This window comes from Phallusia mammillata, chromosome 5 (assembly GCF_965637545.1).
Source record: "Phallusia mammillata chromosome 5, kaPhaMamm4.hap1.1, whole genome shotgun sequence".
Taxonomy (NCBI): domain Eukaryota; kingdom Metazoa; phylum Chordata; class Ascidiacea; order Phlebobranchia; family Ascidiidae; genus Phallusia; species Phallusia mammillata.
The window spans coordinates 27,667,472-27,679,037 of NC_137256.1; the positions used below are offsets into that span (position 1 = coordinate 27,667,472).

The 11,566-nt window shown below is 36.2% G+C and overlaps 4 protein-coding genes across 4 annotated transcripts; 3 read left to right on the forward strand and 1 right to left on the reverse strand.

The window, feature by feature from the left end:
• Window positions 1-382: 382 nt before the first annotated feature.
• On the forward strand, window positions 383-3,677 carry LOC145230524 (uncharacterized). The gene is made up of 6 exons (XM_080095966.1): window positions 383-465; window positions 1,473-1,935; window positions 2,373-2,632; window positions 2,822-2,938; window positions 3,248-3,364; window positions 3,555-3,677. Exons 3-6 carry the CDS (start codon window positions 2,544-2,546, stop codon window positions 3,673-3,675), a joined length of 444 nt encoding a protein of 147 aa, XP_079952092.1. The 5' UTR covers window positions 383-465; window positions 1,473-1,935; window positions 2,373-2,543; the 3' UTR covers window positions 3,676-3,677.
• Window positions 3,678-7,064: 3,387 nt separating this feature from the next.
• Window positions 7,065-7,298, forward strand: LOC145228163 (ubiquitin-like protein NEDD8). Its single transcript, XM_080093165.1, has one exon. The coding sequence runs from the start codon at window positions 7,065-7,067 to the stop codon at window positions 7,296-7,298; it is 234 nt and encodes a 77-aa protein (XP_079949291.1).
• A 23-nt stretch (window positions 7,299-7,321) lies between these two features.
• On the forward strand, window positions 7,322-8,761 carry LOC145228160 (trafficking protein particle complex subunit 1-like). Its single transcript, XM_080093160.1, has 3 exons — window positions 7,322-7,491; window positions 7,921-8,059; window positions 8,545-8,761. The coding sequence occupies exons 1-3, from the start codon at window positions 7,322-7,324 to the stop codon at window positions 8,668-8,670; spliced, it is 435 nt and encodes a 144-aa protein (XP_079949286.1). The 3' UTR covers window positions 8,671-8,761.
• Window positions 8,762-9,017: 256 nt separating this feature from the next.
• LOC145228159 (signal peptidase complex subunit 2-like) lies at window positions 9,018-11,462 on the reverse strand. The gene is made up of 4 exons (XM_080093159.1): window positions 11,305-11,462; window positions 10,800-10,952; window positions 10,403-10,542; window positions 9,018-9,714 (listed from the first exon to the last, which is right to left on the reverse strand). The coding sequence occupies exons 1-4, from the start codon at window positions 11,386-11,388 to the stop codon at window positions 9,534-9,536; spliced, it is 558 nt and encodes a 185-aa protein (XP_079949285.1). The 5' UTR covers window positions 11,389-11,462; the 3' UTR covers window positions 9,018-9,533.
• Between the last annotated feature and the right edge of the window lie 104 nt (window positions 11,463-11,566).

Consider the following 11,566-nt stretch of genomic DNA (forward strand, 5'->3'; position numbering starts at 1 on the left):
CAACGATATGTAACCAAGTAATAAAACTAACTGTTGAGCAGATGAAGGAACACCAGCATTGAAACTATGTTGTTGTATGGATGCACAGGGACTCTACAAACATAATAATTGATAATAAGCGACAAAAGCGCTCACGTGACCAATGAGAAGAATCGCTTCTATGCTCACTTGCACCATCTACCGGCGAATTAACTTCCTGTCAGTGAAGAAAAATGCCTCGTAATAATGTCATCCAGTTTTTCGTGGTGCGTCGAATAACTGAACTACACAAGGCAATCCTTAAAATAGAAATCGCAGAATATTTTACTGTTTCTATGCAAATTGGCGCGAAATTTGAGGAACGCAAAGCTGACCTGCAGGGGTACAGCACTTGCTATAAAAGCTGGAAAGTGACCTTTGGTTTTCATTTTGTTTCGAGATCAATTGAAGATGAATGGAACTGGAGTTTGGATGCAGCTTTGAAAGGCAAGTTGGTTTTTATATTGTAGTTGTTGATTTGTTTCTTATTAAACGGTTGCGTGATAAGGTGTTATGAACGAGAAAGTTGAAAATATTGTTTGCAAACTTTAACCTTAGGTTTTACAGTGCTTCTTTTTTCTTTAAATCCTTTTAAAAACCATTAAAACATTGTACTGGTTCCACTTAACACAGCGTCAATACTCTGCAATCTAAAGTCTTGTACCTTGCGTAATAACCCTGCGGTAAAATGTGTTTGCAAAAAACACTGCTTGTGGGAAGCGTGTCACGCGTTGATTGGTCGAAAGCCTCCAGACATGTTGCCCATAAGTAGCACAGGTTTATTATCGCGTCATTTAAGGGTACTTTTAAGTTCAGTTTATGTGACCTAAGCTGGTTCTCTTCGCGCAAAAACTAATATCTTAACAAAAGTGTTCTCGTCTACCACTACCACTGTTTAAAATACTGCATTAAGATTTAATACAAGAAGTGCACGTATATATACTCCCGCATTTTGCACCGACGGCCTCCCTTTTGATTTTTATGTAATACATCGGGATAGCAATGATTTTGTTCACAAAGTGGGCCCGGATTCTCCCCAAGTTAATAACACTGTAAATAGTAGCTTTACTAAAAAACAAATTGCCAGCGATGTGGAATAAAACGTATTCATTTTATTAATCAGACGTTTCGACAAAAACCATTGTCATCACCAGTGAATGTAAAATACAAGCGGAAACAAGCGCGTTTATATACACAGAAAAGTAACGAGCAACTGTAGATATACTTAAACATTTATCAACTACATAGGTTAAGCTTAAATTTAAAAGTTTTTATTTCTGTTTTTGCAGTTTTTTGCGGCAAAAACTAAAATCTTAACAAAATGTTCTCATCTACCATTACTAACCTACGCAGCACAGGTTAATAACACTGTAGATATACTTTATGCTTTAAACATTTATTAAGTAGATAGGTTAAGTTTTAAATCCAATGTTTTGTCTTTTTTGTTTTTGCAGCCAAGGACATAGGTGGACGCTGGAAACGGATGACGTCAAGAATATTGCGCAATCGGTTTTCGCGTAAAATAATAATCGGTTTAAAACAAAAACAGCCAGAATCTTGTTTTACTCGTTTTTATTTCTCTTATTTTTCACTTTTCCTCATTTCCTTTTTACTCATTTTTTTTTATTGTTTTTTTGTTATGTTGGCCGCGGTCTTTTTTATTTTTTTTTATTTTTTTATTTTTTTCAAGATTCTGGATTGTTCGCGCGTAATTCGATTCGAACAATTATTCCCGCGCTAAGTAAACCATGACGTCATAATTCTATTCACAGTGTAACTTATAATTGCGGTTTATTATGTGTAAGTAATATATTATGGGGTAATGATATTTTGGTGGTTAATTACGTAAGCCGATTGTGACGCTTTCTTGCTGACGTCATATCCACAGCCTCCTAGCCAGTTGGAATTTCTCGGATTGTAAGTATTAGATTGAAACTTGGCGCATGTTTTGTTTATTAACCACGGTTTGGGGGCAGTTTTGGTCTGATATATGACGTCAATATGGAGCTATGTCGTCACAATGCATGGTTTGTGACGTAGATCCCAACGCAAACCATTTTCTTAATTAAGACTTTGGCGCTGCATAAAAGTGAACCGATTTAAATTTGTTCGTTCAATCACAGTAAAACAACTGAAACTTTGTCGTACATTAAAAATGGAGAACGCGCTAAAACAATGAATGGTCCTTGGACCTTTACTCACTGGCACCACCTTCCGGCGAGTTAATTTCCTTGCAGTGAAAAAACAAAAACAAATAAAAATATGGATTTTAAATTAAGATTTTAGCGTTATATAAAAGCAAACCTATTCTATAGTTTATTGCAATAAAAGCTGATGATGTCACCTTTATTCAGAATCGACTTTACGATGAGGGAGGTACATTCGGCATCAGAAGGTGGAATCGGAACCGGAATCGGAATCGGATTCGGAATCGGATTCGTATCGATAGGTTGGCAGTTAATTGTTGTGACCGAAGTTAATTGTTGAAAGTTTGTTGTAGGATTCGGATTCACACGAGGAAGTGGATGGAGTGGGAATCACCTTGCAGATATGACCTTGAAGATGAGGTGAAGGTCACCAACCGTCGAATACACAACAACGCGAAAACCCCGAGGTTTGCAACTTGTAGAAAAAATTTGGTTTGTTAACATTTTCGGTTTACTAAAAAATAAAAATAAAAAAATAATGGAAACCATTTTTTGGCGGACGGAAAGCGCCTAAAACAACAAATAATTCTTTGTGTTTGTTTCTGCAACATTAACTAATAAAAAGGGCACTCTGAAACAATTGTAACTTATTTCAGGAATCCAGCGCCTTCTCCAGAACCTGTCCACCAAGGTGAAGTGAACGTCACCTACCAAGTGGAAGGACACCCGTCACCGGAACAAACGTCGATTCCACAAAACAGGAAAATGATGAGGTTTGCGATTTTTGAGTGTCAAGTTGACTCAAGTAAGCTGTATAGAAGAAACCTTATAGTTCGAAGCATGGTGTAACCGGTCTGTCGTGTCATTCATCCTGCTGGATTCATTATTTTAAACATACAATCAACAGTCCTTTTTCCGTCTGGGTTTCCTGCAAAGAAAGATTAAAAAACAATTACAAAATAAATAAATTTGTTAACAGTTTGAAATCGTTTTTTGTCGTACATTAAAAATGGAGAACGCGCTAAAACAATGAATAACTATTTACATACGATTGATTGAAAGGTGGGAATAACTTGTTTCAGGAACCTACAGCCTTCTCCGCAGCCTCCCTGTCCACCAAGAAGAAGGTCACCAATCAAGTGGAAGGACACCCACCATCGGAACAAACGTCGAATCCACAAAATCCCGAACATGACGAGGTTTGCGGATTTAGTTCATTAACAGTTTTGATTTAAAACATTTTTAAAAATAACAAAAAAGGTTATTTAAACAAGAAACAAAAAAGCCAATATATTTGTATAAAACATGACGTTTCGACATCAACTTGTGACATTCTCAAATGAATGAATGTAAAACCAAAAAGCACGTAAAATCGTATTTGACTTTCAGGAATCCGCCATCTTTCCCTGAAAACTTCGTTCAAACCACCAACATTTCCACCAACTTGAAACCCGATAAGTTTTATTTTTTACGAGTCTGTCGTGTGTTCCACCCAGGGTTGATGATTTAAAATCAACATTTCCCATTTTCCATCCAGGTTCCAGCAAAGAAAGACTTAGTTTGGGGGGAGGTTGAAACTTAACTAACTATAATGTTAAATTTGTTTTATTATAATAATGTTGTAATGTACAGTATATGGTAAAATTCGTCATAATTGTTGTCGCGCCTATTTATAAATTATTTGTTTTTGTTTGTTGTTGTTTTTATGGTTGTTGTTGTTTTTGTTGTATAATCGATAAATACCTTATTTTCACAACCCTGGGTGTAGTGACGTCATCACAAATCACAATTATTGACAATTCTCCTAACCCAGTATTGTTACCATATTTGGTTCGGTCAAAAACACGACAGACATTTTTGATTTTGCTCAACCAAGTTAAATAAATAAGTTTCAGTAAACTGTAATTATTAACTTCATAAAATCAATAACTTAATCTTTGTTAAATAGTGTTCATTTCTAACCGGAGGTTTAATATTAACCCGTTTTTTCAAGAACAGGTTCAAGTCAGTTTAAATTGAGTTAGTTGGGGTTGAAGCAACGATGGCGACCAACTGGACAAACCTACGGAAAATCGCGGTTTAAAATTCGGAATAAAAATATAACGAAAAAATTTGTTAGCACTGCGGGGTTTGAAAATAAAATGTTTTGCCTCAAACTAACGACTTAGATAAGCCCTACAATTATTTGTCAGTTCCCAAGTCATTACCTTAACTGTAACATTACATCTGTAAGCTCCTTTAACCGTAAAATTAAACTGAAACTTTTTGGCCCTGGCGAATTCCTTGCCCCACTAACCATCCCTAATCATAACTTCAGTTCAAACACGCTTCACACAGTAATGCCGCGGTAAATTTATGTTCCTAATCCCTACGTTAGCCCAACTGTAGCCCCAATGTCTTTACCGTAGCTCAACCACGGTGAACGACCTCACCTTTAAAACTTTATCATAATTATAATCACAATTGTTACATTTTATTTACCGATATCCCGTCTAACAACATTTAATTAGAAATTACACCCGTCTTTTATCATATTAGATGGCCTTGTGTTTGAACCGACTTGTTTCTGCCAAACTTCCAAATAATTAGAATAATTGAAATCACCCCGTAATTTAGAAACCTTGTTTATTTTTTTGTTTTGTTTTTTACTTTACTTTCTCTATCTTTCCTTTTTGTTCTCTCTTGTTTTGTTTTTTACTTTTTTATTTTTTTACTTTTTTTTATTTTTTATTTTTTTTTATTTACTTTTTTATTTTTTATTTTTTTACTTTTTTAAATATATTTATGCCGCATTATAATATGTTGGGTTGTGCACTCCCTTCATATTATGCTTGCGGCAATTAAATTAAACTATAAAAAAGCGACCGAATAATTTTAACCTAATCGTAAACGCGCTGCCTAATAAAGATCCGTAGATTTAACCGGTTGACTGCCATCGTTGATGTAGTAAAGGTTAACGAATGGATTTATACGAAGAGACGTCATTGAATAACAAAAGTGAGTAGCAGACAATTATTAAATAATAATTTGCACCTAAAAAAAGAATCATCTGTGTTTTTTAGACGTTCTCAACGCGGCTGCCAGCGCTTTTCGTGCGCCAGTCTGTTTTCCTCGTTTCGGTTGTAGTTCTGCACCGAACGAGGGTTTCTCTACTGCCTTAGACGAAACCCATTGCGTGGGTTGACACCTTGACGCGGTGCAATGGCTTTTAAACCAAGATCAACCCGCAGAACTTTAATGCTGTGACAATAAATGAAAAATTTTCGTCTTTCACTTGTAAATAAAATTGGCGTTCTGTTAACTGGCTTTATTGTGTTTACAATGCAGTAACTAATGCGGTCAAAATATCAAGACAACGTTTAACCGATATCCGGACATATTATGTCGGTTAACCGGATAACAAAAGAATGACGCTACACAATTTCGAAAGCCAGGTAGATCTAGCCAATTTGCAGTGAACTACTTCAATTAAAAAGTACATTAATTGCCTCTTGTGTATGCTTTTAACTAAAGAATTTAAGTAATATTATCCTAGCGAGCGCATGTAGGCTATTGTAACGAATGTGTTGAATAGTGCAAGCTTTGTAAAGAGATTGAATCAAGAAGCTCTGAATTCATGCGTTTTTAAAGGCGGAACCCCTGTCTGAGGAATTTTTACGATTAGATAATGGGAGATGTAAAACAATTGGATGTATCGTGGTTAATCAGGCATTCACTATTGAGGCAGTAAAAGTTAAAAAAGTGCAAACTTGTAATGTGCCGGACATAAACATTTGAAAAGAAATTTAATAGATTTATTATTGCCCAGTTAAGCGGAGGCCAAAATAAAATATCCGCATATAACTGCTATCCCGGTATTAAAATTTATTGATATTTAAAAAATATCTTGATAAATTATCGGAAATTTGCACGTTGCCGATAAATAATGTTCGTCGTGCATATATGTGATCGCTCATCCAAACATAAAAGTGAAACAATTAAAAAACTTGAGCAGGGTGGAACCGGTCACGTCTAAAACTGCGGGCCCACTTGGATCACTTGGCCCGCTTGGCCCAGCACTTCATGCAATTGAAAAACTGCGGGCCCGCTGTATCCATTGCTTGTTGCGTCTCTCGCAGGGAAAAATGGGCCAAGTGCTGGGCCAAGCGGGCCCGCAGTTTTAGACGTGACCCGGGTGGAACTGGAAAAGTTGTTGTTTTTTCTTATAGAAAAGCGTGATTAACTATTGCAAACGACAAAAGTTGTATTTGCCTGAACAAGGCAACAACGGCCTAAAAATACAGCAAATTATAATCTGTTATTCACGGTTTTGGACTGATAAAAAGTGATTGCTTTTGTGGTAATAATTCCGTTCCCCTTTTTTACACGACAACAGTTTTGGTTGATATGTGAGTATGTGACATCTCCGGTTTAAAGCAAGGTTCGGTGTTTTCTTTTACACCAGTGGTTCCCAAACTATGGTACAAGAATATAAAAAGAAATTGACAGAAGTTGCAAGAAGCTCAGTATCAGATTATGCTCTGTGCTTTTTGTGTAACAATTGCTTGTTTGTTTGCTCCAGTGTTTAGTTGTGTGTAAAGCCTTGTTAATGATCTTTCAAATGCTGTTTAATCCTTTTATAATGGTTTTTATTTTGTATTTTAATCTTAACTGACAATTGACACATGTGAATTAGCATCTGGTAAAATTTCCCACTCTTATGAATATTTTATGCACCAATAACCCAAGATTTCATTCTTCAGTTAGAGCTGCTCAGATATTTGTTTATGATATATATATGTGTATTGCTCAACGTCATTGGTTCTAAATTCATTCACTATACAAGTTTTCTTTCTATAATGGCTAACAATTTAATGTTTTCAAAACACAGGTTTTACTATTTTACCGCTGCAGTAAATCATGCTAATTAAAGTTAAGACACTGACAGGAAAAGAAATAGAAATCGACATTGAAGCCACTGACAAGGTCGAACGAATCAAAGAGCGGGTGGAGGAAAAGGAGGGAATTCCCCCTCCACAACAAAGGCTCATCTTCAGCGGAAAACAAATGAACGACGAAAAAACTGCGTCTGATTACAAAATTGTCGGCGGATCCGTTTTACATTTGGTTTTGGCTCTACGCGGAGGTTTCTAGCTCCGACACTCGCTCATCCAATCATGACCATCCACTTGCTGCATATTTACGACCGAAACGGAAATTCTTTATTTGCGAAGGAATGGAGCAGAAAAAAGTCTTCGAATCTCACAAAAGTTGAAGAACAAAAATTACTTTTTGGGATGATCCATTCAATTAAATCTTTTGTAACAAAGATGTCTCCTAAAGATGGGTAAGATTTTTATCACCAAAATAAACATTTTTTTTTGTGTAAAAATGAGGTTTTTGGTGTCAGGATGTTTTTTGTTGTATGCAATATATTTACCAAATAATCAGTGGTGGGATTCAACTGGTTCGCACCAGTTCTATAGAACCGTCTCACAAAATTTTATGAGATCAGCGAACCGGTTAGCATTACTGGTTACTGTCAATGGATTTTTGTAACAGAACTGGCTGAAAAATATGACTTTTGTGTTAGAACTGACTGAAAATATGACTTTTGTTATAGAACCGGCTGACAAAAAATTGAATCCCACCACTGCATATAATGGAACCAAACTCATTTAAAACTTTGTGTTAACACTAGCAATTATTTTTTTCTTTCAGGAAGATTACTTACATTGAAGCAAATGTACAACAAATTGATGTTTTTGTGTTTCAGCAAAGAAGGTTTCATTAGTTACACAACAAGCCGCTACAAAATTCATTTCTATGAATCGCCAACTGGTTTAAAATTTATTCTCCTCACTGATATCTTCGTGGGAAACATTCGGGAAACCATGAAGAAGCTCTACAGCTCAGTAAGTTGTTGTTTGTTTAATTGCAAAACCACTTCAATTGCCAATTCAGACTATGTAACCTTGATCAGATTACAATGTTACAATGTGCTTCATGTTGCAATATCCTACTTAAACTTATTTAAAAGCTGACAGTTAGGGCTATTAGGGTTGGGGTAAGAGTTTGTAGTTACAGTAACATAACAATTTGTTCTCAAATGCCCCTTTAAGGCTTAATATTCACACACACACATCAACATGCTGTATCGTGAGGTGTTTCATACCATGTAAGGAAAAAACAGATACAGTGGTGTGAATAGTAGACTGTATTTTCAGGGAGCCATGTTATAACATCTGAAGATATATATATATGAAATAGAATAAAGTGTGAAATAAAAATCAACCAGCAATGTTTCTTAATCTGAACGTTTGCACCAAAACCCAAGTGCTATTTACAAAGCACAGCAAACAATTAAGTTGGGCTACTAACATATAAATTTTTTTTCCAGGTATATGTTGAGTTTGTCGTTCGCAATCCCCTGTGTCCCTTAAATGAACCAATTCGAAGCTCCTTATTTGAAACCAAACTGGAAACATTTATGACCGGACTTTCTTTCTTCGAAGACTCAAATTGACTTTAGTTCCTTGTAAATATGTTTGTACTCTTACGTGTTTGTCAAATCTTTCTGCATTAACTGCAATAAACTTGAATTGCATGCTTTATAACTTGTGTGTGCTCACAATAAGCTCCTGGCACCAGAGTTATGTCAGGTTGATCCAATGCAGATAATTAATGGCAGACACACAACTGAAGTCCAGAAGTTTCTCTGTGGTGGCAATTTTTGCTGCAATATATTCCTGGTGATCTGCTGATTTTTATAAACTTAGCCTATTGTGTTTTGGAAGTAGGCCTGTTACTGCTTTGTCTTAAAAAATGTTTCATAGCATATGAGACTTAACATGAATACTTGAGCAGGCAGACTTGTGTGTATTTCCTCCCTAGAAATACGGTCAAATTTATTGTAAACACTTTTTTCTGTGCGACTCCCACAATTCAAGGCTTCCATTGGCAACAAACCCAAACAAACAAAGTTGCTAGTGTTTTAAGACATTCATGTAAAACATGTCACACAAATTAACTATGCAGTGGTTAAAGACAGTTCAGCAAGCATTTTTATAATGTAATAAACATTACAGAACCTTTGTTAATTGCGGTTTGGTACAAAAAACAAACTGAAAATTTTGAATGTGATCAATATATAACAGTCTTTGAATGCGATTAATTTATAACGGTCAGCTGTAAAAAATGCGAGTCTCCAACAAATCTGTGTTCTTGCTGCATTGCAATATGCCCATGGACAAGATTTTACAAACGATTCCGATATCTTCAAAAACTTTGGTTCATACAACTGGCTACAGCAACAATGAGTGCAACTACAGAAAATTCCCGGCACCATAAACAACAAAAGATGATTGTTTTCATGACAGAGACACATTATTATCGCTTCTTTTTCCCGGCAGCAATCGAGTCGTGCAACCCCATGACAAGCTGCTCGAACTTTTCGTACAAAAGTGTGCCGGATTCGTCGAATAATTCCCCGACACACTTTGTCATGCTTGTGGTTCGGTTGTCAGTGTTATCTTTCACAGATATGGTCAGTGCGTAATTCTTGTCATACCTGTAACGCAAGACATTGTTTAATGATTTATAGTCAAACAACTGGCATCTGTGAACAGATGGTGGTTGTAAAAATGTATTCAACTAGTCATAAAAAATGTGCTAGTACAGAAAATGTCCCAAAACACTAATGCTCAACTGACGATACCAGCTACATTTATTGACTTATTACAGCAATAACTTACAGCACATTTGAATTAGTCCCTGGGAGACCGGCTGATTCCGTATGACGCCATTAATAGGCCTGGCGTACTATGATTGTTAACATATGACTAAGTGTGCTGCAAGTTACAGCTGTGATCTGTCCCCCCAAACTCATTTGGGATTGCTCTAGTCTAAATCTGTGTATGTAAGAAAGAAGAACTAACTCAGGGGTGATCCCATTGATTAAAGTTGTGCGGCCCGCAGAAAAACTTGGATTTCAAATGTACTGGCAAACGAGTCAAATTATTAAATTTTTTTGAGCAGATTAGTGCGCCCGGTGCAATTTTTCTGCCATCTGACAATATATTGCTAGAATTAAATGTGAATTTTACTTGTAGTATAAGGCATTTTTGGTATGCAACAAAGTAAAATTACTTTGTGTTATATAAAGGTGCAGCCCGCGATCTAATCATCACAATTGTATTTGGCCCAACAGTGACAAAGGTTGCCTACACCTGAACTAACTTACAACAATGCGGACAAACCTGGCCATAGCTGATGAAAGAGTCCAAACAATATCAGGTTCTGTTCCAACTGGATCCTTTTGATGGGCGACCAAGAAAACATTCTTCTCACGAAAGTTTGCATGCAAGGTTAAAACTCCCATCAGAATGAAATAGAAACACTGCAAAAAAGTTGTGGGTTTGTTTAAAATTCTAGCTTGATCCATTTTAAGTTAATCGAAGATATACTAGTTGGTAACATTCTGATTTCACAAACTATTCCTTGCAGGTGACTGAAATATTCTCTAATTAATTCAGCAAAACCTAGACATGTATAAACTAGAGATGGCTTGGCTAATGCCACCTCCAAAACTTTCTTTACGAATTACAGGTTACAGTTTTGGATTGAGCAAAACAGCAAAAATGAATCCTTATTTACCACACAGAGTATAAGAACAGGTTTCGATTCTGGGAACGGATGTAGAAAGTCCCACAACAACGCAAGCAAAGCGAACAAGACAGCAGTTGTGCAGATGCCCAACCTCGTGTCAATCAACCCAAAGTTTTCCTCATAGCCAAGATTCAAAAGCACCTGAAAAGTTCACTTGTTGATTTTGTAGTAGTTGATATGAAAAAGCATTCAATTTGGATTCCAGTATTTTCTTTGGGTCAATTTACAAGCTGAACTTAGCAAAGGTAAGACGTTGTTGGGCGCAAGAAAGTGGATGGCACAATTGGTGGATGATGATTAAACGCGCTGCAGCTACTGAGCTACAACGTAAATATACATTTTGCTGAATTTGAAATAAATATAATTATACAGCAAGGGAAATTTCGAGTCCTCATTGAAACTCTATCTTGGATTAAACCTATGTGCTATGTTTTATATTACTTTAAATACCACGTCCCGTGTTCTGGTCACATAATTATAAAAGATTAGGTACCTTTTTTGCAGCATCGTCCATCGCTATTCTCACAGCATTTTGGTCCCATTTGTCGACTTTGATTGGTTTATCTTCTTCAGACATGATTCAATGTCGCAGTAAGTATTATTTACTTAATCCTAAACAAACAAAACAAACGAGTTATGCCACATGACATGTGCAATTTCAATCAATGAATTACCGCGCCACGCATGACTGATTTCGCTTTCCGACAGCCAATCAGATCATCGTACGCATCCTTGCGGGAAGAAACACTTTAAAT